We start from the raw sequence: 23,430 nt of genomic DNA, 5'->3' as shown, positions 1-23,430 counted from the left end.
ATTCTCCCGTTAAAATTGTCACTTTAATGTACAAGAGTAGAAACTAGAATTCCTGGCACATGAGATCAATAAGAGACCAGAGGTAGAAAAACAGGGTTCCTAAGAAACTACAAACTACATTACATGGAGCCATTCTAAGTATTTTCCTGCCAAATGCTGGCATAGGATTTTTGCGCCCTGAAACACAAGCCCTGGGAGACTAGAAGTTATGGGACTTGTAATCCTGATTCATTGAAGCTTCCCTTCTTTGGGGAAGTGTGCTCTAATACACATTACAAGAGAAAACCTAACCCCTGCCCTGGGTTTCATAGTCAATTATTTAACATTTCCAAATCAGAAAAATGCAAAGAGGAGAGACCACCCTTAGGAAATCTTTCAGAACTTATGTACAATATCAGGTTCCTTGGGGCCTGGGGAAAATTTTAATGGATTTGGTGGCCCTGCTTGCTCAAATTATCCAAGACAATGTTGAAAGAAAAGTCTTCATCCTGGTTCATCCAAGCCGGGGATAAATAAATAACATGGCAACTGCTTTAGAAAGAAGGTTGCAGTTATTGAAGAGCCAGACAGAAAGATGGTTCTGGCAGGAAAGAGGAGAGAAAAAAAGGGCTGAGCATATGTGGGGAGTAGATTTTTATACCCTCTGAAAGCCTTTTGTTTGGAATAGTTTCCTGTTCCTGTTTTAGGCTTTGTATTTCCTGTGTCACGTAGTCTGACCTGAGTCTATGTGTGCCTTTCTGGTATTCTGATGGTGATGGGTTAGTCCTATTATGTCCCAAAAGTCATATCCTGCTTCCCTGGTGCTGGGGCTAATGACTCTTAGAATTTGGGTGGGGTATGCAGATTTTAGGTGTCTTTGTTTTCCTAAGCTTCTAGCTCCAACTTTTCTGATGGTTTACATCTGCATTCGTACAGAGCTGGCTTCTGCTTGGGACAGAGAGACTTGGGGGCAGAGTTGGTTGCTTCTTTTAAAATCCTTTTGAGGAAATATATTTTTCTGCCCTTTTAATATTTACTTCTCTGGGGGGGGGTGACTTCCCACAACAATATAAGGATCCCTAGGAATCAACACATTTGATTCAAAAACGGGCAACAAATATTCAAGTAAAAATCACAAGGGGTTTTGTCTGAATTTGTCTGACATGCTTGAGTAGGAGGTTGGACTAGAAGACCTCCAAGGTCCTTCCAGCTCTGTTATTCTGTTTGTTGTCAGTTTTGTTTGGTTTTTAGTACTTCCCTGGAGTTTTGGACTGATTGGGGTTTATTTCTCTTCCAGGTCCTTGCGCTGCATTTGGCCAGTCGCTGTCTCTCTCTAACCTAGGATGAGTAACTGCAGCAGTCGCGCCTTGACCCTGCTGTCTAGTGTTTTTGGAGCGTGCGGGCTGCTTCTGGTGGGCATTGCTGTCAGTACTGACTATTGGCTATTCATGGAGGAAGGGATTGTATTTCCGCAAAACCAGACCACGGAAATAGTCATGGCACTCCATGCTGGCCTCTGGAGGGTTTGCTTCTTTGCAGGTAAGGGTCTAAGGACTCACCTCCAATGCTGCCTTCATTTATTAATGTTAGGTTCATATTATTAAGATCATCAGATGATTAAAGCCCTGGAGACTAAAACGAAGAACGGTTGCAGGATTTGGGAATGACCAGTCTAGAAAAAAGGACTCGGCGGGACATGATAGCAGTATTCCAGTATTGAGAGGCTGCCACAAGGAGGAGGGGATCAGTTTATTTTTCCGAAGCACCAGAAGGCAAGACAAGAAACAAAGGATGGAAACTGATCAAAGAGAGAAGCAACCCGGAATTAAGGAGAAACTTCCTAACAGTGAAGACAATTAACCAGTGGAACAGCTTGCCTTCAGAAGTTGTGGGTGCTTCACCACCGGAGGTTTTTAAAAAGAGACTGGTCGGCCACCTGTCTGAAATGATATAGGGACTCCTGCTTGATCAGGGGGCTGGATTAGAAGATCTCCAAGGTCCCATCCAGCTCTATTCTGATCCTCTGATCTTAGGAGCAACCTTAGTATCTCCATCTTAGGACCTCAGGACTAAACCAGATTCAACCTTCTTCATTTCCTAAATTCCCGTATATTCTTCAGATCATATCGGATGCAAGCAACCAGAACCACTCATGAATAACAAAAATCAGTAACTTTATTGTCTACCATCTATGCTACAAGAATCTCACTAGACTGCTTGCCTTGGGAACAACCAGACAAGGCTTCATGGATCTTGAGGGAGGTCTAGCTTATGCTGCTTGCAGCTGCAGAAAGACTCCAAGCTAAGCTCCTTCCAGCCTAGTCCTAGCTGATAATTTTGCAACAGAACAACTTTTGATAGCTAGAGCAGCAAAATAATGCCTTGGGCAAAATTGATATTTGGGTAAATTCTAGTCAATTTAATTTTGGTTGACTACATGCAACGTTGAAATCACTGGGTAATGTGGAAAATCATGAAATAGATTTCTTCCCATAAGGTCTTGAGTGGTCTGCAGCTTAGCTCTTGACAAGCTTCTTCAGAGACCTGTCATTCATCTAGATTTGCCTAAAAAGTTGGCTCTGGATTCCAAGCTATGCTAATGAGGCTAATGAAGAGTTGACCTTAGGAGTATGTTATCTCCAAGTAAGGAGAATTCGTTAAGGGTCTTGGAATGAGAAGGCCTGCCTGTCTTCTTTTCAATGCATAATGCTAGAAAGATTGCAAATACTGCCTTTATAGATACTGCATTTGTTTAAATTATGCAATTCAACTATCCAGCCAGGCACATTTAGCTATCTTGTCTTTCCTGTGCAACAATATCGTCCTTTATTCCTGCCTCTAAGTCAAGGATTGTTACCCGTTTTGTACCACGGATACTTTGGACAGTCTGATGAAAGCTGCAGACCCCTCTCCAAAAAATGTATTTTAAATTGGTGTCTCTCGATCTCAGCAGCTCTAAGATGTGTGAATTCCCAGAATTCCCCAGCCAACTGGCTAAAGAATTCTGAGAGATGAAGGTCACACCTCTTAACATTATGGAGATTGAGAAACACTGATTTAGATACATCAAATAACATGCATAGATCGAGGTAGTCCTCCACTTACAACCATTTGCTTAGTGACCGTTCAGAGTTACAATGGCACTGAAAAAAAGTGACTTTTGACCAGTTTTCACAGTTATGACTTTTGCAGCCTATGGCCACATGATCAAAATTTGGCCGTTTGGCAACTGGCATGTATTTATGACAGTTGCACAGTCCCATGGTCACGTCATCACCATTTGTAACCTTCCCAACCAGTTTCCAACAAGCAGTCAACTGGGGAAGCCAAATGCACCTAACGCAGGGGTAGGCAACCTTGGCTTTTTTATGACTCGTGGACTTCAACTCCCAGAATTCCTGAGCCAGCATACTGAGGGGAAAGGGAGACGTTTCCAAGCTGAGCCCTGTTGGCTAAGGAATTCTGGGAGTTGAAGTCCACGAGTCATAAAGGTTGCCCACCCCTGACCTAACGGCTGCATGATTCTCTTAACAACTGCGGTGATTTGCTTAACAAATATGACAAAAAAGTTCATAAATGGGGCAAAACTCACTTAACGACTGTCTTGCTCAATTTGGGGCTCAATTGTGGTCATAAATCGAGGACTGCCTATACTAGGAATTCTATGACCCATTGGCTCATCCCTTCAGAAGTATTTCCTTACCAGATTCTTCAGAGTTTTTAACAGTGACAGAATTTCTAATGCACTGCCTTTATTGGAAATGAATTCAGAGACGTATCTGTTTTGAAAGTAGCCCAGATTGAATTCCATAGCACAATCAAACTGTCAGCCTCCAGCTTGAATATCCAAATAAACTGGACACAAACATCAGCACAGAAAATGTTTTGTGACATTTTGTATTACACCATAAACTGTTTTATGATGATTTTTGTGTGATAAAAATGTTTTATAAAATTTGCCAAATTTCACCTGAATGGGAGTCCTGGGTCCCAGGTTTTGGATATATTCTGTACGTTAGCCCATTTGAAATGTCTTAGTTCAAAAATTGTTGCCCTATGACGCACTGTTTTGCCCAGTTAAAAGTTACAAGAATGAGAGCTTTAGTATATCTGTGTTTGTGGACGTGCACATATGCACACACACAGACCCCAGGAATTTAAAACAATTTGATGGTACATAATCAATCAATCAATCAATCAATTGTCAAGTAATGACAATACTTATTCCAGTATCTGAGGGATTGCCACAAGGCAGAAGGGGTCATGTTATTCACCAAAGCACCAGAGGGAAGGACGAGAAACTGGTTGGAAACTGATCAAGGAGAGAAGCAACCTGGAATTAAGGAGAAACATCCTGACAGTGAGGACAATCATCCAGTGGAACAGCTTACCCCCAGAAATCATGGGTGTTCCATCACTGGAGATTTTAAAGAAAAGACTAGACAATCACCTGTCCTAGATGATGTATGATCTCCTGCTTGAGCAGGTGGTTGGACTAGAAGACCTCCAGGGTCCCTTTCAGCTCCTATTCTATTCTATTCTATTCTATTCTATTCTATTCTATTCCATTCCATTCCATTCCTTTCCTTTCCTTTCCTAGATCTAAGGTAGGGTGTGTGGAGTAGTACAATAAAGAGGTGCACATAAGAGACATTTCTTTATTTGTTTTCTTGTTGGATTGTTATCCTGGAGCTCAAAGTCCTGCGCCCCTTAGTTCCCCCTCTGCTTTTGCTCCACAACAATATTCCTATGAGGTGGTAGGGCCACTGAGGAAGAGTGAGTGGCCCAATGTCACCCACTGAACTTCCATGGTGGGAAGTAGAAGTTGAATCTGAGTCTCCAATGTTGATCCACTAGATCTCATGAACAAACTAGTGCATATGCATACCACATGCTCTTTGGAACGTGGGACTTTGGCTACTTGTTCCTTGACTCAGGGGCCCTTCCTAGTGGCCTTGCCTGTGGCATGCTGGTAGAAGGGGAGGTTAACTGGCTGAACCAGCTGCCAGGAAGCTGTTGAAGTGATGTAGGAGAAGAAGTGGAGGAGTTAAAAGAGGGGTCAGCCTCGAAACCCTACGTAGCCATAAGTGAACTAAACCCAACGTCCCTTGAATTCTGTTGACCCCATCTAACCTCAAACAGGTATTAACCCATTAGTTAAGGAGATTCTTGTGCATAGGCATGATTAGCAATAAATCAGTTCAACTGGACCTTCACGTGGGGATCTGTAAGGATCTGATCTTTTGTGGCACTCACTAAAAAGGATCCCCACTTGTCTCTTCCTGCTCTCCTATCCGTAGAGGTGCACATATTGAGGCCATTGGTTAATTTTTATCCCAAGATGAAAGAGTAAAAGAAAAGGGTTGCATCTCTTCCAGGATGGCTCTTGGGGCCTCTGGAACATATCCATGTGATGTTCTGGACAGCAGAACAAAAGCTGACTGCCTTCTTTCTAGTCTAGCTTAGGGCTTTGGAAATGGTCAGAGGCGTCCTGCTTGCTACTAGCTCTGAGCTGACTTGTCTTACAGAAGTGGCTTGTTTGAATGGAAATATACTGTATATGACTACATAGTAATTTGGCCTTGCTGATTTGGGACTTCCTTCCATAAAGATACCACCGCTTCCCTCAAGATCCTATACCAATTCTTCTGAACCTCAACAACTGTAAGTAATATGGACTTCAATTCCCAGAATTCTCCCAGGAATCCTCAACTATGCTGGGTGGGGAATTCTGGGAGTTGAAGTCCACACCTTTTAAACTCGCTGAGGTTCAGAAACACTGTCCAATATCGGCCACTTTTGCTATCTGAATTTTTATGCACTGTCTCTTTTTTCTAGGTCAGAAAAAAGGCAGCTGTGTGGCTTCTGAATACTTCCTGGAGCCGAGGCCTGACCCTGATCCTGAAGGGCCCCTTGTTACGGAGAACACGGAAAATATCCTCAGTAAGTAGATAAGACATCCAGACATGATATGTTGGCCAGCATTAACAATGGATAAATTAATGTTAGGCGCATATTAGAGGGGTGAGCCAAATAAGCACAGCAGCTGAAGGAAAGAGTTAATGCTCTACATACAGTATGTCCCTCTGCACCCATATACAGCCCCAGCTTCCTAACTTATATCTCAGCCCACCTTTAATTTTTAAAGCCATTCACACAATTGCAAGTCCATTGCCTGAAAGGTCTTGTACATAAAATACAGGTTCTTTCCATTTAAAGGACAAACATCTCAGCCCGCAATGCATTCCTTGCCATTATTCATTTTATCCACATCAGATGCACATCTCCATCATTTCCAAGATTTTAACAACAACCACAAAAGGTATTGCGCTGACCCTTCGCTGCTACATGCTCAGCAAAGTTAAGGTTGCAAGCCTGCCTCTTCCAGCGTTATGGTGATGACATGTATTTTGAGTTCACTTACAAATGTTTATGAGTCAGCCTCAATACAGAGCTGTTAATTTTCACAGATGAGAAAAAGTACTTGCACACTTTGCAGTTGAGGAAAAGGACACTAAATGCACTGAGAGGCACTTGGAGGGGAGAGAGAGAGAAAGAGACCACCAGTTATCTTGGCTTGCCTGACTCTTCCCTGTCTGTCCAACAGTAGCACAAACAGTTCAGGGCAACTGGCAAGTCAGGAGCAACTGACAAAGATTGACGGGAAGGGCATCTCCCCCCCCCCCAACCCGAAATCTACTGGATTTCTAGACACAAGCTTCTGAGTTGAATCTTGGTTGCCAATGGTTTGCCCATAGCATTTGAGAGAAATCTGCCACGTGCAAAAGGGCAAAGATCGAGGACTTGGGCTCCTATGGCTGGGGTACACATCAGAGACTACAGCACTTGCCTAAGTCTGTTTGTATTGGTGAAGGGGCTGGGCTATAAACCAGCTGAGTTCTAGTCCCCTCTTAGGCATGAAAGCCAGCTGGGTGACTTTGGGCCAATCACCAGCAACCTATGCGTTCTAGTCCCACCTTAGGCATGAAAGCCAGCTGGGTGACTTTGGGCCAATCACCAGCAACTTATGCCTTCTAGTCCCACCTTAGGCATGAAAGCCAGCTGGGTGACTTTGGGCCAATCACCAGCAACCTATGCGTTCTAGTCCCACCTTAGGCATGAAAGCCAGCTGGGTGACTTTGGGCCAATCACCAGCAACCTATGTGTTCTAGTCCCACCTTAGGCATGAAAGCCAGCTGGGTGATTTTGAACCAGTCCCCCTTTCTCAGCCCAACTCCCCAAAAGGAGTGTTATGTATGCCACTGTGAGTTGAATAAGAATAAAGGCAGGATAGAAATCAAACCAATCAATCCATAAAAAATGGAGCTAGGGTTTCTGTGCTGAGCATCATGTTGGTAAATAAACCAAACTCTGCCTCTGGCCACCTCTCAGTTGCTGGGCTGGGACATCTACCCAACCCAAATTCAGATGGTGCTTTAATTTGAGCAATACAGGCCACCACTTGGCTGTGACCAAGTGTGCCCCATCCCTCTGTCCTAATGGATCTAGGCCCTCTGCTCTCTTGTGGCTTCCCCACCCTTACTGCGTCTGTCCCATCCCTCTGGGATGGCTTGAGAGCTGTGGGGCAGTGCAAAGGGGGTATGTGGGTGATGTAAATCAGAGCTCGTGTGAGTGATGGCGTGAGCATAGCAAGCACTGCAGCATCAGGATGAGGCTAGCTGAGCAGCAGTGAGCTGAACAAGCCCAGTTTGCTATGAAGTCAGTCAAATTTGGATTTCTGCAGGGGAGGGTGGCATTCTTCCTCAACACTTCTATTTTTGCCAGCACTCCCTCTGCAAGTGCCCCCCTTTTTGAGTCACCCCTGTTTGTAGTATATTTAAAATGCTGGTAGATTACAGAAATGACTTGGAGGGTCAGGCAAAGCTGCAAGTGTCAGGCTCACGTTTTATACTTTGTTAACTACAGCTACAGTCAGGGGCGGTGCGATGGCTCAGCAGCTAAAGACAAGCTAAGCTTGCCGGGGTTCAAGACCCAAGTTCCACACATCGGAGTGAGCTCCCGTTACTTGGCTCAACTCCTGCTCACCTAGCAGTTTGAAAGCAGGCAAATGGGAGTAGATTAATAGGAACCACTTCGGAGAGAAAGTAACAGTGTTCCATGCATCTTTGGCGTGTAGCCATGTTGGTCACATGACCACGGAAATTGTCTTCGGAGAACGCTGGCTCCCTCAGCTAAGAGAGAGTCAGACATGATTGACAGGGAAACCTTTACCTTTAAATACAGCTAGTCCTCAATTTACAACCATTTGTTGAGTGACCATTCGAAATTACAATAGTACTGAAAAAGTAACTTACAACCAGTCCTTGCACTTACGCCCATTGCAACATCTCCATGGTCACATGATCAAAATTCAGATGTTTGGCAACCACCACGTATCTACCAGGATTGCGACATTCTGGGGTCACGTGACTGCCATTAGCAGCCTTCCCAGCGGCTTCCGACAAGCAAAGTCAATGAGGGAAGCCACATTTGTTTTATGATTACATGATTCACTTAACAACTGCAGTGATTCGCTTAACAAGCATGGCAAAATGATCGTAAAATTGGGTGCAACTTACTAACCGCCTAGATAACTTAACAACAAAAATTCTGGTCTCAATTGTCATAAATCAAGGAATATCTATATAGTTGCAGACCATCAAAAATGACCTGGTTAGGTTGACTGGAAGGAGTCCACGGGCCCAAAATCTGAGATATCTGCTTGACATCACAGCCATGTATAAATGTGTGGAGCATTTCTGCCTAAGGGCTTGAGGTCTGGCATCTTTAAATCTCATCTCAGCTAACAAGGCACTAGATGATTTTGGTCAAGTCACCAGTTCTCCAGTGCAGAAATTGGGGTCTGCATGAAGGCCATAAAAAAACCAAGATGGTGGTCATAATCATGTCATCAAAGCACCACCCCTTTTACCTCTGTGCAACAGAAGTGATTTGGGTTGTCTTTTACCCCCTAACATTACCAACTGTCAGGAAGACATTCACAAATTTTGGTAGTCATAAGGAGATGGAAAAGGTCTAAAAAATTGTACCTCCCCTTGTTCCTGCTTAGTCCTAGGAACAAAATGATCAATGGTTGCGATCCATAGGGATTTAATGGGGGGGGGGTAAGTTAAAGAAAGCAATTAGTGAATGCCCCCAAGTTGTATGCCACTCAGAAGTGCTTCAAGAAGGGAATATTGTGAAGTAAATAAAAATAAAGTTTATTTCTCTTCCCACCAAAAAGTAAACTGCTGGCAGGAAAACAATAATCACGCTCCCTAACAAGGGCCAGGCTTGAGCACATAAGAATGTGTTTGAAATGACATATTTGGCACAGTGGCAGAGGTGCCCAGGCATATGACGTGTCCCTCAGCCTATTTCTGAACATGGGTCTACCACTTTTCTGAAAGGGTGCTAAACCCCTGTCTGAAAATAGTCTGAATGAAAGAGAAAAGGCCTGGATATGAGATTGGGAGGGGTGGTGGTGGAAAGGAGTGATGAAATGGAAGGAATTGATTGATAAATCAACTCTATTTTTTGCTAGGGCTATAAGGGAGTGACTAATTGATTAAGAACGATGAATGATTAATAGATCCAGTTCTGACTTTGTGGCTGATGGTAGCCAGACCTGGCTACTGCAGCTGTGGGCAACAATGGCCCCTTTATGCCGTGTGGACTTCAACTCCCAAAATTCCTGAGCCAGCCAAGCTGGCTCAGGAATTCTGGGAGCTGAAGTTTACAAGGCATAAAGGGGGCCATAGTTGCCCACTTCTGGGCTAGTGGATGACGATGGAGAACGTGCAAACATGATTGCCCTGTGCATAATAACAACAATCACCACCATTGAAGTCAGAATATAGCAAAATGGAGGCACCCTCCTCATCAACCAAAGTAAAAATAAAGAAAGTAAAATGAAATGAAAAGTATAACCATGCAAAACCAAGCTAAAGTTGTACAAAATCTGTCATGTACCTAACAAGGACAGAACCACAAAAATATAACTGGGAGGAGCCAGTTTTCTTGGTTTAAACCAGTCTTTTATGCATAATAGAACTATCTCAAAACTATCTCAAAAAAGAGGGCTAAACCTGTTTTCAAACAAAGTCTAGTCCTTTTTCAAAAGAGCACTAAATCGCCATTTATAAAGAGCCAGCATAAAGTCTGACAATGTTTTGGAAAAGTATCTCTGCAGAAGCCAGGTTTCTAGGTTCTCTGGAAGTTCAAGTACTGCCTATGAAGGGCAGGTTCCCACAATCAACAAGACCCTCATTAGCCTAAAATGGCCAATAGCAGCTGAGCAAGTCTCATCCTCTCACTGAGTTAGCATGAAGCATTCCAGATTATCCCCATGGCAAAAATTATGTTGGAGGAAAAGGGAAAACACCAAATGGAACACTTGAGGATGGATTGAAACCGTCTCAGTTTTTGATTGGGATTGAGATATAGACAATGTCATGAAGTCATGGCAGACAAAAATGGCGCCCAATGCATTAATGGTTACTTTATTCTAAGTGTTAACAGGCTTAAGGCCTTCTCTACTTTGGCGGCTTCATTCTGTCTCCTTCCAAATGCCCCTATATTTCCTTCAGGTAAAGTCCAACAAACAGCTACTTCAAATATTATATCAATCCTGTTTTCCACATTTTGTTAAATTACTGCATCCAAATTACAGGAATTGGTTTGAGGTGTATTTTTTCACATTCCTGTACAGATGATCAACTAATGAGGCTTAAACTTTTTCCAGAATGCAGCAGAGTTTCAACATCTGTTGATTTCACAGACATGCAGTTTATTTCCCATTCTGCCTAAAGAGCAGCGACATCTACAGAGTGTGACAATGTTGTCAGAATGATGCCACGCAAGAAGCAATAGTGCTACACAATCTCCACCCCTCTCATGTACAAACAGACAATATGTGTTATGATGCATGATGCTCGATTAAACATTATCCCTCCTCCCAGAACACCGCTGCTGAAAATTTTCTGATTCTGATAATATTGACTAAAACTAGTCTCCCACCCACCCAGAAATCAGAGATCCTAACCACAAAGATGGGTTTAATTGGTGCTTCAAAGTTTATTTATTTTTAATCCTCCATTCTTTTATCAAGGGATTGGTAAAATGAATGCTCTTTGCTCTAACCCAGATTGCTGATTCAAAATAAATGAAATATCCTGAATATGGGCCATTTTCTTGGCAAAAGGGGAGATGTTTAATAGAGCCTTGCACAATAATTCATCCAAGAATTCCAGAAGAGTTAACAAGTTGACAATTAGTTTTGTGGAGAAAATGGGATGGGCACGGCAAAGAGAAAGAAAATCTGTACATGGCTCTCTTCTGTTGGAGGTTGAAAAAAATGAAGGGGTTTTTGCAAGAGATGAGGGGTGCAATGCATTAATTTGAGCTTTAGGGTGCCAGTCAGGTTCCCAACAGTGGACCCATCAGGTTCCCAAGATTTAATGGGTGTGGCATGAACTAATGTTTACCACTAATAGGAATCAAGTGGATCTGGGATTGAGTGGGTAAGGGGGCAGCTACTTAGCTCTGGCTTCAAACTTAAGGAAATATTTAAACACACGGGTGTCAAACTCACTGCGTCATGTGATGTGTTGCAACGTATCTCAACTTTTTTTGCATTGCTGGAGCTGGGGTGGGTGCAGCCTCCACATGATGCATCCAGCCCACGGGCCTGGCTTAAACAGAACATACCAAGGTGCAAAACATCTTGGACAGAGACGTTTGAGGATATTTGTAGGTTGGTATGTCTTTTCAGGCAAAATCTAGAAGCTGCCCCCAACAGTTGATCAGCAACAGGTTCAAATATCCTACCTAGACTGCAAAAAATCCAAATAACTACAGGTAGTCCTCACTTTATGGCCCTAATTGGGACCAGAAACTCTGTCACCAAGTGAAGAGGTAATTAAATGAAATATCAGGTGATTGCCCCACTTACTGACAGCAGTCCCAGTTCCAGTTATTAAGCAATTCACCCACAGTTGTTAAGCAAGATGTCATGTGATTGTGACTTGCGATTCCTTCTGGCTTCGCCATTGACTTGGCTTATCAGAAGCCAAATCAATGGGAAGGTCACAAATGGGGATCGTATGACTGGGAGATGTTGCGACACTCATAAATGCATGACAGTTGCCAAGAAGCTTTAGTGATCTTTAGTGTGAGGATCACTCATAAGTCACTTTTTTCAGCGCTGTCAAAACTTTGAACAGTTGCTAAATGAATGGTCATTAAGCGAGAACTACCGGTATAGATGACAGCTAAGGCTTAAGGATTCCTGTATCTCTTGGCTGCCATCCAGCAATCATTCAGATGTCTGCAGCCCAGATTTGATACACCTAGGTATAGTGGAGAACAGCTGTTTGGAGGGTCTGCTTTGCTAATGGGTTTAGTCTCTTCTGAAGAATTGTCAAGTTGGTGTCCCAATAAACAGAAGAAGAGCCGTGGTGGCACAATGGTTAGAATGCATATTGCAGGCTGACTCTGCCCACTGCCAGGAGTTTGATCCTGACCAGCTCAAGGTTGACTCAGCCTTCCACCCTTCTGAGGTCAGTAAAATGAGGATACAGATTGTTTGGGGCAATATACTGACACTGTAAACCACTTAAGAGAGGGCTGTAAAGCACTATGAAGTGGTATATAAGTGCTATTGCTGTTGCTAAACACTCCAGACAGGTGATTGGTGAGTGAAAAATCTGTAGATTAAAATTCGTACTTCCAGCTTTTGGAAGGTTGTAGGCCTTGGCACCTAGCAGCTTTTTTTATCCCAAGGAGAAAAGGAAGAATGCCTGAGAATACCTGTGGATAACTTAGTGGATCATCTGATTGTGCCAAAGAAATGCACAATGAGGTTTTGAAAGTGCCATGGATTGCAACTGGCAACACACTCTTCAGAGCAGCTAAAGTCACTGAAATTGAGATTAAGGTAATTTTGTAGGAATTTGGCAGCAGTTAGGAGCAAATGAGGCTACCATATCTGTTCTGCACAAATCCAGATAGCCAGTAGATGGCAGTAATGAGTTCAGAGTCCGCTGTTCTCGCTGCTGCCATCTAATAATTATCTCACTTTTTGCTAAGATGCTGTAACCCTAAACTTTAAGAGAGTGTGTATGTTTTTGTGTGTATACAGTATGTCTGTGAGAGAGAAGTATGAATATATATCCCTGCCCCCTCTGCTGGATAAAATAAGGAACTACTTCACTCTTATATTTTAAACTGGGAAAAAAATATTTTGTGCTCCCAGCAGTCAGCGCTGGTCAGAAAATGGTGCAATCCTGGCATGCAGAGAGTAGTAAGAATTATGCAGCTCATTATTGGTGCTGTCCCAAGCAGAAATTCCAGCAAGGACAAATGGGATAGTCAACGGAAATCTCATTTTATCAGCAGCAAACTCTTGTACATTCCACACTGAAGGATTAAAAACAGCTATGACAATCTGGAGGAAAAAGCACATTGAGGATGGATTTAAGCAAAAAGTGAAGGCATGCCTGATGTTTGTATCATGACGAGGGAAAAGAAATCTTAAAACAGGTGAAATGGAGTGAGTGGACTTTATTGAAAAGGAGACGTTACTGGCTGCTATCAAACCTTCCCAGTTTTATATTTATTTTTTTATACTCAGCCATACCCAGAATCCTGTTTCAGCACAAGCAATGGCTAATGGAATGGAGAATAGATAGGAAAGGGTGATTGAGGACTTCATGTGACGTGATTCCTATAGGCTGAGATCAATTTTCCCCAGCTCAGTGCCCGTTTGATCAGCAGGCCTTCTGCTATGATGCCTCTGGGGAGGTGGGAACCGATGTGCAGATCACTTGATTTCAGATTTCTTGGTAGTAATACCAAAATGATTGGCCACTATCTTCTTCTGAGATATTGTTTAGTTTCTCAGTTTACCCTAGACTGAGTAATATTCCCTGTTGATTCTCCCACCCAATACTAACCTAGTCCCCATCCTAGACAAGAGAAGCCATTTGCTGTCAACTGCTGGGTCAGAAGTTGACCAATAAAAGAGGATATTTGTAGCTCATGATTGAGTTAATGGGATCCTCGGTGCTCTCTGAACCCGATGGTTTTCTTGCAGACGTTTCATTACCCAACTAGGTAACCCCATCAGTGTTAGCAGAGAGACTATTATTGTCACAGTGAGGGATCACAATTCCAACAGGCTGGGGCTAGGGCAGACTAGAAAATAAGGACAATAGGGAAACGACAAGAACCTTTCTTTCTTATGTATATAGTTATTATGCATGGGGAATTCTTTCAAGGAGGAACATTCAAAATCATATATTTTATTTTCAGAGATGGGGCACTTTGCCCCCAATGTTGATGCATATAGTCTGAACTTGTTTGAATGCTACAGAACTTGGAACAGGGAATGTCAATTTATAAGATGTTCCTAACTATTTCATATTGCAGACAATAAATACCAAAGTGGAGCAGAGTTCATGGAACAGAGTTATAGGTAGTCCTTGACTTATGAGCACAATGGAGCCCAATATTTATGTTGCTAAGTGATAAATTTGTTAAGTGAGTTTTGCCCCATTTTATGACTTTTCTTGCCACCTTTGTTAAGTGAATCACTGCAGCTGTTAAATTGGTAACATAGTTGTTAAGTGAATCTGGCTTTCCCCATTGACTTTGTTTGTCAGAAGGTCACCAAAGGGGATCACATGACCCTGGAACACTGCAACAATCATAAATATGAACCAGTTGTCAAAGCATCTGGATGTAAACCACATGACTATGGAGATGCTGCAGTGGTTGTAAGTGTGAAAATGGTCATAAGTCACTTCTTTGCGTCATTATAACTTTGAACGGTCACCAAATGAACTGAAATTAAGGACTACCTGTACTGGGAAATCTCCTCCTCCTCCTCCTCCCCTTACTCAAAACTTTGTACAGCATTAAAAAAGTAACACTACTCTTGTTCCACACCCCAATATGTAAAATAAGGTGATGGGCTGCTGAGATAGGGACAAAATCTAATATATATATATTGCCCCATCTTAACAGCCTAATACTTCAATTTTGCTGTGTGTTAGAGGCGATCAAACCGGTCAGTCCTAGAGGAGATCAACCCTGGCTGCTCTTTAGAACAGGGCTTTTCAATCTTTTCACCCATTGTACCACTTTTAGTATATGGCAATATTCAAGTACCATTATTTGCCTAACAAGGTATCAAAAACTTGATGACCAAAAAAAGGGGGGGGGAGTGATAAAGTACAGGTAGTCCTTGACTTACAACAGTTCGCTTAATGACTGTTCGAAGTTACAATAGCACTCAAAAAAGTGCCCCCCAAGCCACAGCTGAGCAAGACACCTGCCTGGTGGCGCTTTTCCTCCTGTCCGAGGTTTTCATTGTTATGAGCATTTCTGTTGAGGATTGGCAGCGGGGGTGGGGTGGGTGTTTGGTTTTTATTCCCCCCCCCAACTGCTGGGTGGTTGCAGCAGGTTTTGGTCACTTCACATGACCCTGGGACACTGTGACCGTCATAAATATGAATCAGTTGCCAAGCATCTGAATGTAAATCACAAGACCCTGGAGATGCTGCAACATTCCAGCTGATCGACACTTCTTCTGGGCTCAGCAGAAGCACCAGGATCAGTGCCGAGCTCCAGCTGGAGCCTGGCGCCTGATCCTGGCACTTCCGCTGAGCCCTGCAGCTCCAGCCATCTCTCACTCAGGCTTGTGCGGTGCTGCCACCGGTTCAGCTCATTCCCTTCCCCCGCTACTTTTCTAGGATGCTCACGTACCACCTGCCAGGTGCCAATGTACCACAGATAGTACTCGTACCACTGGTTGAAAAGCCCGGCTTTAGGAGGCCAGAACCTGAAGTTGAAACTCAAATACTTTGGCCACCTAATGAGAAGGAAGGCCTCACTGGAGAAGAGCCTAATGCTGGGAAAGATTGAGGGGAATAGAAGAAGGGGACGACAGAGAATGAGGTGGCTGGAGGGAGTCACTGAAGCAGTAGGCATGAATTTAAATGGACTCCAAAAGATGGTAGAGGACAGGAAGGCCTGGAGGAACATTGTCCATGAGGTCACGATGGGTCGGACAAGACTTCGCAACTAACAACAAAGAGTTGTCTTTGACCATGCTGGCTTAGGGGAGTTGCCCAATGTTTTGATCATGGTATAGCTTGAGAAAATTGCTATAACCAGCTCCCTAACATTAGTAGCAAAGTCACATTCAGCTCTTGCTGACTGCACACCAAGGCACATCCATGTCATTCTCTTAGCAATCGTATAGAACGGGTAGGCTACCTTGGCTCTTTTATGACTCTTGGACTTCAACTCCCAGAATTCCTGAGCCAGCTATGCTGAGGGGAAAGGGAGACTTTCCAAGCTAAGCCATGCTGGCTCAGGAATTCTGGGAGTTGAAGTCCACGAGTCATAAAAGAGTCAAGGTTGCCTACCCCTGGTATAGAAGTTAGTGATTCATCGTGTTCCTCTGGCTTCTGAGACTACTCAGAAGACTTGGGAATTTGGGGTGCTCTCTTGTCTGCCTTGATTAACTCGACCTTGCCTCAGAGCTTCTTCAAACAGACAGTCCAGGTATCTTGATACAAGAAAGGTCATTGAATGCAAAGCTTGAGGGAGCTCTTGCATTATTAATTCAAACACAGAGATGGGTAGATACAGTTTGCCCTGTAGAGGTCAGAAAAGCTGCTCTTTCCCAAAGGTCTTTCATGCCACTGCTCAGAGGTGCAGGATCCAAGTCACCCCATTTGATTATAAAGGAACTAATGAAAAGTCCAGCTGCCAGTAGAAAACAACAAGCAACAGCTGGAAATTGTGAATTATGTCACCTTACTGAAAATGTGAATCCACAAATACATAGCTTGAAGGGAATCATAGAAACACAGTATTTATCCCAATTTCGTGTCCTAGGAATCTTTGCATTTTGGAAAAAAAACACATGTTTCAGGTGGAGTAATGAAATCAAATTCAATATGGCAATGAGTTGTTAGACTGAATAGAGTGGGATCCACTTATGGTTATATATAAACAGGAAAGTGTATATAAAAATAGGCCCCAAAAGGCAGATAATCAGATGTTTGTGCTGTTTTACACTATGACACATTTACATGTCCCTTTTCTGGAGGGGGGAAAGCTGCTTTTGAGTGAATGTTGATTCTTGGCAATTGCCTGAACTGGTTTCTGCAGTTTTTTTGGTAAGGTTTTTCAGAAGCGGTTCGTCATTGCCTCCTATCTATGGCCGAGTGAGGGTGACTGGTCCAAGGTTACCCAGATGGCTTCAGGCCTAAGACAGGGTTAGAACTCAACAGCCTCTTAGTTTCTTGCCTGGTGCCTTAACGACTACAGCAAAGTGGCTTTCTTCTGTCATTGCAAAGTTATATTAGTCCTGGCTTCCCCTGGCTTATGCTCTGCTAATGAAAGTAACCAAGAACTCAAGACTTAGGACACGTGGACACACACACACACACACACACACTTTTCCAACAACAACTTTATGAGGTGGGTTGGGTTGAGAGTGATTGGCCCAAGGTCACCCAGCTAGCTTTCATGGCTAAGGTAGAACTTGAACTCATTGTCTCCTGCTTTCCAGCCTGGAATTTATAAGTCAGCACGATGTTTCGGTGATGTAGATCAGGGATGTCAAACTGCCGGCCTGCAGGCCGGTTGCATCATGCGGAGGCTGGGCTCGCCCTCTGGCAATGCGAAAAAAGTCACGATACGTCACGTCACCTCACATGATGCGGCGAGTTTGACACCCCTGGTATAGATGATATGACAATGGTGGCAAACCTATGGCACGCATGCCAGAGGCGGCACTCGGAGCTCTCTCTGTGGGCACATGTGTCATTGCCCCAGCCTTGCCTTCCCCCAAGACCTCCTCCTCAGTAGCAGCCCCCCTGGAGGAGAGTCGCCACCGAGTGTGGCCCACACAGAACAGTGCAGCCAAGGACATGGCAGCCAGGCAGCATAGACAAAACTCTACCCTCACACCCCATCCCGCACAGTTGATGCTGCGGGGCGTGGGCAGAGGGCGTAATCGCCATGGCACTGCTGGGCTGCCTGGGTGATATGCAGCGGGCCCTGGAGGCGGTGAGTGGCCCTGCAGGCAGGCAGGGTTGGGGGCAGAGTGGGGGCGGGGCAGGGAGTAGAGCGAGGATGGGGCCAGTTTTGGGCACTCGGTCTCTAAAAGGTTCGCCATCACTGTGATACGACATGCAAAAAATTGGACTTCAGATCTTCATAATATCCTTCTGAGTTCTGGTATCAAGTTTTCTAGCCTTTTTCATCATCACACCCTTCTTATTGTAGTCATCAGTGTCACTTCTGAAACAGCTGAGATATGTTGCACAGTTTTCCCAGAATAAGCATTTTATTAACCCTGAGATGAAATTGAGTTGATTCAAGTTAAGTTTAAAAACATTTTGCCTCAGTTACTTCACTGTGACAGAACTTGACAGGGAGTGTTATGATTCATTTGGGGTTTTCCTTTCCTTGCAGAGAGAACAGATTCAATTTGCAAGGGAATAAAAAGCATTCTGGTTGACCCTGAAAAAAATTATGAATCCCGCTTTTTAAATGTGTCAGATTTAAATAAGGAGGCTGCTAAACCTATTCACAGGGATGTGTCAAAAAGGCCCAGATTGAAACAGAATACAGAATAACAGAATTGGAAGGGATCTTGGAGGTCTTCTAGTCCAACCCCCTGCTCAAGCAGGAGACCCTATACTATTTCAGACAAGTGGCTTACCAGCCTTTTCTTAAAACCTCCAGTGATGAAGTAACCACAACTTCTAAGGGAAGCCGTTCCACTGATTGATTGTTCTGTCAGGAGATTTCTTCTTAGTTCTAGATTGCTTCTCTCCTTGATTAGTTTCCATCCATTGCTGCTAGTTATTTACTAATGAAGGAAAATATTGCTGTGTATGCTCTTAAGCTGTCTCATTTGTGGGATCCATCTGATCTAAGCCTTAATGTGAAATAATCCTGAGCACAAGTCTAGTGATGGACTCAAAATTTAATTTTTCCCCCTTTCTTTTTTCTATTGCTCTCTTTCTCCTGGCAGAGACCATTCGCACAGCCACCCCCTTTCCCATGGTCAGCCTCTTCCTCGTCTTCACAGCCTTTGTCATTAGCAATATTGGACATATCCGCCCACAAAGAACCATCCTGGCTTTCGTTTCAGGCATCTTCTTCATCCTCTCTGGTAAGAATTCAGAAGCTGGGGCTGTCCTACTAAAGGAGATTGATCTGCAAGCTCTGGGCTGGCTGTAACAGCAGGGACAGTTCTGGGTTGAAGACCGAGGGTGGAAATTTGCAATGTGAAGAGAGGAAGGTCTAGTGCTGTGTTTTCCAGCCTTGGGAACTTTAAGAAGGGTGGACTTCAACTCCCAGCATGGCTGGCTGGAGAATTCTGGGAATTGAAGTCCACACATCTTAAAGAATCATAGGACTGGAAAGGACCTTGGAGGTCTTCTAGTCCAAGTCCCTGCCCAAGGTTTTTGTTGTTAATTGCGAAGTCGTGTCCGACCCATCGCAACTCCATGGACAACGTTCCTCCAGATCTTCCTGTCCTCTACCATCTTCTGGAGTCCATTTAAGTTCACGCCTACTGCTTCAGTGACTCCATCCAGCCACCTCATTCTCTGTCGTCATGGAGACTTTATATCATCCTGGACCTTTTCTTGAAAATCTCCAGGTGATGGAGCACCCACAATTTCCAGAGGCAAGCTGATTTATTGACAGTTGTTCTCCATGTCAGGAAATTTCTCTTTAGTTCCAGATTGGATCTCCTTCTGAAGAGTTTTCAGCCATCTTAAAAGGCCCCAAGATTGAGAAACTATTGCAGGGGTCTCCAAATTTGGGAACTTTAAGACTTGTGGACTTCAACTCCCAGAATTCCTCAGTCAGCATGTCACAAATCTTAAAGTTATCAAGTTTGGAGACCCCTGATCTAGTGAAACTGGGTTTAGAATAGATGACATCAAGGAGGTTTTAACAGCACAAAGCAAAACGGTTACGATCAATAAGGCTGTCAGACCCAAGACAGATACAAATACAGAGGTCAATAACTTACATTTTAAATAAAAAAAATGGGGTGGTAAAAGAGAGGACAGAGACTTTAAATTCTGCCCTAAAGCTACTCTAAATGTTTAGATTTGAACAGAAAAAATAGTATGCTAATTTGGTAAATGAATGAATGTTGATGGATAGTATCCAGATTTGCCTTTTAATTAATGGAAAAGGATTAGGAAATATTTTCCTCTGTACCCTTCCCATGTGCTCTTAAACTTCGCTCCAAAGCCCCATAGGAGTGGGGAGTATAGGGTCTGCAAAACAGGATAGAAAATCTGTGAAAATCATGCCCTTTGTCATGTTAACTGAGGCGTCTAGGAGTTCAAAAGACTCTACAAGCAGCCCTCACTTAATGACTGCCCTGTGTAGTGACCGTTCAAAGATATGACAGTGCTGGAAAAGTAACTTCATGCTTGCAACGGTCATAGCATCCCTGTGATCACATGACTGAGATTTGGGTGCTTAGCAACCACTGGGTTTACCACCATCACAGTGTCCTGCAGTCACATGATCGCCATTTATGCAGTTCACAGCTGGTTCCCGATAGGCAAGGTCAATGGTGAACCTGGCAGTAAAATAACAAGTTGTGGTCATGTAATGTCTCACTTAACAACCCTGGTGAAAGTGAGGTTATAAATTCATTGTGGTCACAGAATGTCTTGCTGAACATTCATGCTATTTAGCAAGGCAGATTCCACTGGTGATCGTTCGGTGAGAACTACCAGTATTTGTGGAAATGCAAGATTTTAGGACTAAGAGCCTCTGGTGTGTATTGTATGTTTGGTAGTAGGAAATATGCTTTTTTTCATGGTCATCACCCAAAAGTTCATTGTTCATTCTGTTTCAAACTCTGCTGCTTTGGGTGAAATAAATCTGAGTTGTGGCACTGCTGTGGGTAAAGATATTGGCTCATGGGCTTAGGCCTTTTTTCAGAACTTGGCCCATTGGGTTGGTGGAGATGGTAGAAGAAGAGGTTCTTTACTCACCGAGTATCCTGTCTTAAAGACCTGAATAAACTTGCACTGCTGACAATTGATTAATGCAAGGGAAGAGTGCCCAATCCATCTCTTGCTCGCTTATTCTCTGCTGCTTCCCAGCCCAGCAAACCCCTTCCAACTGTCAGCTCTTGGTTCAGGCTGACGTTGAATATGAGTTTAGTGCTTATCTAAAAGAGCATAAACCTGTATTCAGAAGCACCCTGACCAGTCATTGTCAGGCACAGGGATGGGATAGGGATGTTCAATTCCTCTCTGCCACCTAGAGACCAATTGTTGTTCAAGCTGGTCTAAGTCTCCAGAGGGCATCCTACAGAGGGGAGAGACCCCACTGAAAGGACAGGGCTTTCCCACCGTTCCAAGTGGAATTTCCTAGATGACAGTGCCTAGAGCCCCAGATGTTGGAATTAGCCCAGCACCAATGGGCCAATTCAGGTGGGCACCAGTTCATCCCTTCTCATTTCCTCCACTCCTTGGTCATATTGATTCCTCATACAATTTTGCAGGAATTGCAGTCATCGGGAGGAGGAAAAGGAGAGAGAGAAGAAAATGGCTACCATTTTCTTTTAGGATAGTTAGAACTGCAGACAAAACAATTGCAATCAGCTTGCCTTCCATAGAAGGCCTGTATATTGCATGGGTGAGGGCTGAGAAGATATGTACAGACCCCTCACATCCCTGGACATGAAGTGTTTCAACTCCTCTCCTCAGGATGATGCTATAGGGTGCATTGCATGCTAAAACAACTTGACACAGGGACAGTTTTTTCCCCTCATGCCACTGAACACCTTAATCCTCACAGTATTTTTTTTTATGTCTAAGTATATTTACCCATGTTATATAGCTGTGAAAGAGACAAGAAATGCCCTTGATTTTCAGTGGCTCATTGGGCAGTTTTTGAGAACAGCATCCAACCTACAGTTTGGGAGCACCATTGTGATCCAGAGCAAAGGTTCTCCTCATTGAGAGGAATATAACAGTGGGAATGGGATGGGGGGGAGCATTATCTGCCCAGGGGCAAACTTCCCACAAAGCTAAACATGGTTGGCTAAGGAACAGTTGCAGAGATTGGACCACAATTCAACCCCAAATGAAGCTTCTACAAACCACCATCCTTAGACTTACCTGGAAGTTGGTAGAAATGAGATAACATCCCTTTTGCCTGGTCTTCTTCTCCCAATCCCAACCTTTGTCTTCTCTGCTCTTCTTCAGGGCTGTCCCTGGTGGTGGGCCTGGTCCTGTACATCTCCAGCATCAATGACGAAGTGATGAACCGTCCCAGTGGCTCGGAGCAGTATTTCCAGTATCGCTATGGATGGTCCTTCGCATTTGCTGCCTCCTCTTTCTTACTCAAAGAGGTACAGAAGAGAATCCACAACCCCTCAATTCCAGCAGGCACCACTCATTGTTCATATCTTACTGCTGAGTCAAAATGCTATTGGTTTGGGCTTAGTGGACACAATGAACTATGTGTTAGGCCACTTGCCGTTGTGACATAATATTTCCTAAAGCCCCCGCCTGGCCCACTTTAGTTTGTCCACATTGTCGTTATATCAGCCCACTTCTTGGATATTCTGCGAGTTACAAGAGAGGAAAAGGTTTCGGCTGTCAAAGTGTGATTTTAAAAATCATAGCTCACTGCGTTGTGTGAATCCGGTGTGCCTCAAATAGCATTTTCCAGGCTTAGGGTCGGAGCAGAAGGAATTGCTTGCCTCCTTCACCAGATGGCTGGAAAAGCCTCGTGTGGTGTAGCTGCCAGCAATCTCCACATTAAAACAGCAACAAGAAGGATTTCTGAACAATGCTGGACAGCATTTCAGAATCTGACCCATGGACTGTGAGATGAACAACAGTGTCTTGAGTCACTCCCACCTCAGTCACTTTGAGGCTAACAATAGGTCCCCAAGCAAGTCTTTGTTTGCATCACACCACTGCATTGTTGTTTCTCTTCTGGCTTGTAGAGCACAACATAACAGACTCTGTTACCCCTCTGGTTTATTTCAGGCAAATTTGTAGCTTCCTGGACCCAACAGTGGGTGGTTTGTGATGGGATGAAAGAGTTCCTGTCTACTGGGCCTGCCATCCTCAGCTTTTTGTTGTTGTTGTTGTTTTCATTGTTATTGTTGTTATTCTGGCCATTCCTTCTAACAGAAATTGTAGCCATGAAGACACCTCGGTTTACCACCAGTTGCTTAGTGACCATGTGAAGTTACAACGCACCATCCCTGGTTCTGAAGTTCCGACAACCACTTCCCCTGAAGTCATGTGACAACATTTACAGTCATTTGCAGCGTCCCATGGTCACCTGACCTCATTTTATGATGTTTTTGCCAAAAATCTGAACATTTACTTCTGTTTTTTCAGTGAAACTAGTACATAGGAGCCA

At 43.8% G+C, this 23,430-nt stretch overlaps 1 protein-coding gene across 1 annotated transcript in view; it reads left to right on the top strand.

Moving 5' to 3' along the window:
• CACNG7 (calcium voltage-gated channel auxiliary subunit gamma 7) overlaps nucleotides 1-23,430 on the top strand; it is a 49,165-nt gene that overhangs the window by 11,758 nt on the left and 13,977 nt on the right. Inside the window, exons 2-5 of the mRNA XM_039335111.1 lie at nucleotides 1,277-1,518; nucleotides 5,818-5,922; nucleotides 19,040-19,180; nucleotides 22,257-22,402. Coding sequence (XP_039191045.1) covers nucleotides 1,323-1,518; nucleotides 5,818-5,922; nucleotides 19,040-19,180; nucleotides 22,257-22,402 — 588 coding nt within the window. The 5' untranslated portion in view covers nucleotides 1,277-1,322. The remainder of the gene's footprint in view (nucleotides 1-1,276; nucleotides 1,519-5,817; nucleotides 5,923-19,039; nucleotides 19,181-22,256; nucleotides 22,403-23,430) is intronic.

This window comes from Crotalus tigris, unplaced genomic scaffold (genome assembly GCF_016545835.1).
Source record: "Crotalus tigris isolate CLP2741 ecotype Arizona unplaced genomic scaffold, ASM1654583v1 scf7180000017639.5415321, whole genome shotgun sequence".
In the NCBI taxonomy this organism is placed as follows: Eukaryota; Metazoa; Chordata; class Lepidosauria; order Squamata; family Viperidae; genus Crotalus; species Crotalus tigris.
This window is presented reverse-complemented; position numbering and strand designations above follow the sequence as displayed.